Below are 6029 nucleotides of genomic sequence, written 5' to 3' on the forward strand. Positions count from 1 at the left end.
TTTTAATGACAATTTGACAGCTCGGACAACACCGTTCATAAACCAAAATATGTAAAATTTTAAACTATTCTTTGAACATAAATTGACATAAATAGGAACAAAATATTCATTTACTATTCATTGATTTAGAAATCTTATAAAATATGGAATTTTGGTTACATTTATAATGTGGCCAAGTTAATCAATAATAGTAAAATCATTATATTTATGCTCTGCTTATGTGAACTGTAGGTTTCCGAACACGAACGCTCCAATTAGCGCAAACACAGTAGTGTCAAGAGATATAATTAATTGTAAAATTGTAATAAAGAATAGTTATTGTGTATCAGAATCTGGTTTGTTGCGAATAACAAGTTTTAAATTCATACCCAGTGACGCTAAAAAATCATATAATAATAATAATTTCAATAGGTACTTCACATTGAGATGTCCGATGCAGAGGATGAGGTTCCTTCCACCTTTAAGAAGAGAACCATTAAGAATAGAGGAGGTCGAAAACGCAAAAACTCCAGCTCAGAAGGTAAAATGTGTCCTAAGACCTTATTCATAAGTTTTTAGTAATTTTATTCGTAAAATATTTGAGGTTATGTTTTGGTTTTCGATTTTGGTCTTTTGAAATGTTTTGAGTAGCACATAGGTTATGGAGAGTCCACCAATATCAAAAATTGTTATCAGTCATTCTGTCTTGCGTATTCTAGCTACAGAGAGTTCGATAACTTAGGTACTTTTGACACTTGACACACACTTTTTTTGAACTTTCAATTTTTTTTAGAAAAGAACAGTTCAGATTCCGATGAGCAGACAGTTGTTTTGCCAACTAAGAGGCCTCTGAAGGCCAACCCTAACATACAGTCTACAGGCACAAAGAGACAAAGGCCCGAGATTCATGCGTTGATAGCAGTGATGATGACGGCAAAGTAAGTTAAATTGTGGTTTGTAATATTTTTTTTAGGGTTGAATTTTAAAATCTAATATTTTCACAATTCTCATTTCTTAAAAAGTCAATTTTGAAAGAGAAGAGCCTTGAAATAAATACATACTACAGCTTACCCTTTCTGCACAGACTACAAAGATTTTTTTTTAGAAAACCGAGTCTCTTTATAGCAAAATTGAATAGGCTTACTACTATTGCCTTATTATGGTGTCTCCAAAGGTGTGATAGGGCAAACCACCCGTAAAATGGTAGTAATAGTGGTAATTGTTGTCCTATAATAATAAAATATAATGATTTACTTTCCACCCAATTATTTACTTTGTTTTTTTATATTTTCAGCCCAAGCAGAACCTGACACTATCGGTTCAGCAGCAGAGAGAAAACGCTACTGCCACGTATGAGCTAGATACAGAACGCGACCGGGACGCGCAGGCCATCTTTGAGAAGGCACAGAAGATCAATGAGGAGTTACAGGGGCAGGCTGATGATAAGGTACGTTCAGACTTTGGGGGCGTCCAATCACGTCATATGTTTTTGGCTTATTTAGAACCCATGGTGATCTTTAGGGATTTCTTCAGGACCGTCCTCCCCTATACAGTATGACGTGATTAATGAACCCCCCCTTTTGGAATAACAGAATTTCAACATCAGTCTGTTTCGATGTGTTTCCGCTTTATATGATAAGTAGCAAAAACTAAGATGTAAAATAGTCTCAGTTGGCCATAGTATTGGTTGGACTAATACTGTGGATGACATCCCTGATCTTAGAAAATGGACAGACTTAGGGTTGGAAAAAACGGTTTTTTTTCTGGCTTGAAAAAAAAACCAGTTTTTTTTCTGGAGTGTGTTTTTTTTTCTGGAGTGTGTACGAAATCTCAAAATTTGCAAATTCTTTTTTATACGATTTTTTAGACTTAATGTTAACTATTAAACGAATGTAATCAAATAACTTTAATTTCTGGTCTTATAAAAGTAACATTTAACGACATCTGTAATTGGTAGTTATCACTATATATTTACTGTCGGCCTCTACACGCTTTCGGGGATTCCCCAATAAACGTTTGTATACTGAATGTAAATTGAATTAAAATGTACGTTATTGTTATTGAATGAAACACGTTACAACTCACGAAAAACCATTATTGTCAAATTATTTGTTCATCTGAAAAAAAAAAAAAAAAAACATATTTAGAAAAAAAGCTATGGTGCTCGGTTTTCTTTTGTTTTTTTTTTCATTTCTATTTGCAACCCTAGACAGACTATACTAAATTGTGTACTGTTTGCTTAGGTGTACCGAGGATTGAACAACTACGCTCAATACTACAAAAAGAGGGATACAGCGGCAGGCAACGCTAGCTCTGGCCTAGTGCGAAAAGGCCCCATCAGAGCACCCGCTAATCTTAGAGCCACTGTCAGGTATTTGTGTTATAATTGTCAATTTTTTTTCTTTACTTAATCAAAAACTTGTTAACAGTACTGAAGTGCCGACTGAAACTTTTCAAAATTCTGAAATTTTCACATAGGAAAACTTTCCATACTTTGTATGGGCAATTGTATGGATGGAAACTTACCATTTCATAAATTTAAATTCCCTTTATTTTTCGTGAAAATTTCGTTAACTTTTCAAGAAATTTAAGATTCTTTTGGGAAGTTTCCGCAACTTGCACATCACTAGTTAACAGAGATGTAAAAATTTGTAAAATTTAATTTTCAGTACATAATGGTGCTTTTTTACGTACTAGTGCGAGAAGTGGTTCAATATATGCCAGGTCGAAACTTCGGAGGGCCATCTGTACTGAAAAACGTCGTACGATACATGTGCGAAAAGGAAATTCGTAACTCGTGTCGATTTAAAACACTCTTCGGTCGTGTTTTAATTTATCGCCTCTCGTTTCGAACTTCCTTTTTTTCGCACTAGTATCGTAATGTTCTATTAATCGCCACACGCTTCGAATATTTTTCTGGGCACTTGCATTGTAATGTCACACGTCACAGTATAATAAAGAGTACTATCGTACAGTATGGCCACTCCCGCTCCCCGCTGAAAGCGCCGCCCACCCCCTCTCGGTTACCTCACAGTTACCGCCTGTCAAAAACGCGAACAGTCGACCTGTCATATCTCACTCATACAAGCATGGTACGCGTTCACCTACACGAGCTTAGACTGTGTGCTAGGAACGCGCCTATTTCATATATTTGATCGCCAGTGTCCGAGGTGTGGTAATGTGTAGATTTCAATTTTTTTTCTTGATTACAGATGGGACTACCAACCTGATATTTGTAAAGATTACAAGGAGACTGGATTCTGTGGTTTCGGAGGTAAGTTGGTTTCAATTTAAGAGCTACTTATAGCTATACTAGTTTTTGCCCGCGGCTTCGCACGCGTTAGAAAGAGACAAAAAGTAGCCTATGTCACTCTCCATCCCTTCAACTATCTTCACCTAAAAAATCACGTCGATTCGTCGCTCCGTTTTGCCGTGAAAGACGGACAAACAAACAGACACACACACTTTCCCATTTATAATATTAGTATGGATTTATCCCTCTCCCTCTCTTATGTAAATTATTGAACACACCCCTTTTCGTCTGGCTCGATACTCATGACGTCTAGTGTCGCTGTCGAGTAGCGATAGTTCTAAATCCATTACTTCTACATGTCATGTGATTTAGTTATTAAAACAGATGTCCGGTTAACATATTATGTATAGTGCGATACAACATTGTGGAAAATAAACCAGAGCGCCACAAGGGACCGGAAAACCCTTTCGTTTAATTAATCCCCTCGATGCAGTATCCCTTTTCAAAGTTTTACCCTGACGTTATGGTTACCCTATGATTGGGTAACCCTATGGATATGGCAACATTTCTGGATAGGCTTAATCCTTTTCAATGTGATTTCCAAATAGAATGGGGTGAAGATAGCTTCACTTGAATATTTACCGCTTACCGATTAATAGGGTTACCCTATTCCCGTCTCTTTTCCGTGAAGGTACAACTCTATCAAATACTCGAGGTATTTCCAGTACCTGCTTTGATGCCTATATTAATGAACGTAATGAGAACATTTCATACTATGGATGAGAAATACTCATTTTCAAGGATTTCATATCCGATTCTTTTATATGGGATTTTAAAGTGTCTGTCTGTCTGCCTGTGGCATCGTAGCTCCCGAACGGATGAATCGATTTAGATTTAGGTTTCTTACCCATGTTGGATGGAAATCAGTCCACTATGTCGGGGGTTTTTCCAAACTGTAAATTTTGTATTGCGGTTATATCTATTATGATTTTACAGACTCCTGCAAATTTTTACACGACCGCTCGGACTACAAGCACGGCTGGCAGCTAGAAAGGGAAGAGGTGGCCCCCGAGGGGGGCGGGGGAGACTCCGATTATGAGGTACACCACTAATATAAAAATGTACCTACTAAGAAAAACTAACCAAAGCCTCCAGTTGCCCTGAGCTGGAATCCAACCAGCATCCACTGTTATCGCCCAGGTGGCATTCGACCACGGCACGATCACGATCACGGCGACACTTAGGTATTTTTACTTTTTTTTTGCTAGCCTATAATTGTGTCCTACTGCTGGGCAAAGGTCTGGTTCTTCCGCCACCCATCACGATTTGCCGCCTGCTCCGGTCAGTCGCTGCAAAATGCGTCGAGGTCATCCCGCCATATTTTCTTTGGTCTACCTCTACCCCGGCTAATCGATGGTGTCCAGTCGGCCCACCTTGCAGTGGCGGCTGGTGAAAATTTCTGCTAGGCAACACTGAGCTAAAAGAAACCTACCTTAACATTAGGTACTTTGCTAGTAAACAATTTTAGGCAAGCCGGTGGGAATCGGCTTGTATGGACCAGCCGCTGCACGCTGCTGCCACCTTGGCCCAATTTGGCCCACCGATCTGGATGCACTTGGGCCTTGCAGACTTAACACCCTTATGTATTTTTACTACTGGAAGCTTGTGTCGCAACTTGGCCACCTGAAGTAAAATGTTTCCTCCTTGTAATAAAATGAACTCAGGTGACTTCCAAATGCCTTGTACGGTTAAGGTTCGGTCCCATAACTCCTTGTTACAGAATCCTGCAATCATTTATAGCATTTGTCTGTACAATTTACCATACTCATATTTTTGCTCTACCCGTGTAACCTGAGTGCGTCGCTAGTAGAATTATAATAATTTTATCAACATTACAGATACATAGTGACGACGAGTTACCGTTCAGATGTTTCATATGCCGAGGCAGTTTCACAGACCCTGTGATCACAAAGTAAGTATTGATTTTTGACCATTCTGATCCTATCACAAAAAAAAAAGAAAAACTTGTTAATATCTTATCATTCAATCTGAAAGCTTAGAAAGCAAAGCAAAACACGCTCAGTTCAAATGAAATAAAAAAAATGTATGCCTTGTGTGAGATTTGAAGTCACGGCTTTTGGATCGATAATCCATTCACTCTATAGGTACATATTTATTTCTTTCTCGTTACTTGAACATCATTTGTTTTTCAGATGTAAACACTACTTCTGTGAGAAATGCGCCTTAGAGAACTACAAGAAATCAACCCGATGCTTCATTTGCAACACACAGACCAACGGAGTGTTTAATCCGGCAAAGGAACTGGAGGCCAAATTGAAACAGCGACAAGATGATGATGATGATGACGACGATGACGATTGATAATAAATTATTTTAAATTAGTGGCATTTTTATATCATTACATTCTGAATTCTATTTTAGAAATTAACGTGCTTTAGGGACCGATCCACACAATCCATACTAATATATTGGGAATACATACAACCTGTTTTTATTGAATTCCGTTAACTTTAAGGCAAGGTTCTTTAGATCAAATACAATTAATTTCTCTAAGAAACTAGAGTCTTAACTCTTACGGTTATCGAGTTATTAAAAAAATAAAGATAATTACTGTACACGTGTGTGACAACCTTTACCATAATTCCTAATGTTATTTGTTTTGACATGTGCCGTCAATCACTTAAAACTAACTTGAATGTTATTCTTAAGAGTCTCTCACACTAATAAATTCATTTATTATCTATGAAAATGATGAAAAAATTTGACTTTGCCGTAG

The 6029-nt window shown here is 37.6% G+C and overlaps 1 protein-coding gene across 1 annotated transcript; it reads left to right on the top strand.

Annotated features, from left to right (window-relative positions):
- Positions 1-252: 252 nt before the first annotated feature.
- LOC125238711 (E3 ubiquitin-protein ligase RNF113A-like) lies at positions 253-5734 on the top strand. Its single transcript, XM_048146118.1, is given in 9 exon segments — positions 253-520; positions 773-889; positions 892-917; positions 1274-1426; positions 2223-2350; positions 3192-3253; positions 4229-4332; positions 5131-5204; positions 5446-5734. Coding segments are annotated over 9 exon segments (927 nt in total). The 5' UTR covers positions 253-426; the 3' UTR covers positions 5615-5734.
- The last annotated feature ends 295 nt before the right edge of the window (positions 5735-6029 follow it).

The sequence above is a fragment of the Leguminivora glycinivorella genome, chromosome 24 (assembly GCF_023078275.1).
Source record: "Leguminivora glycinivorella isolate SPB_JAAS2020 chromosome 24, LegGlyc_1.1, whole genome shotgun sequence".
Taxonomy (NCBI): Eukaryota; Metazoa; Arthropoda; class Insecta; order Lepidoptera; family Tortricidae; genus Leguminivora; species Leguminivora glycinivorella.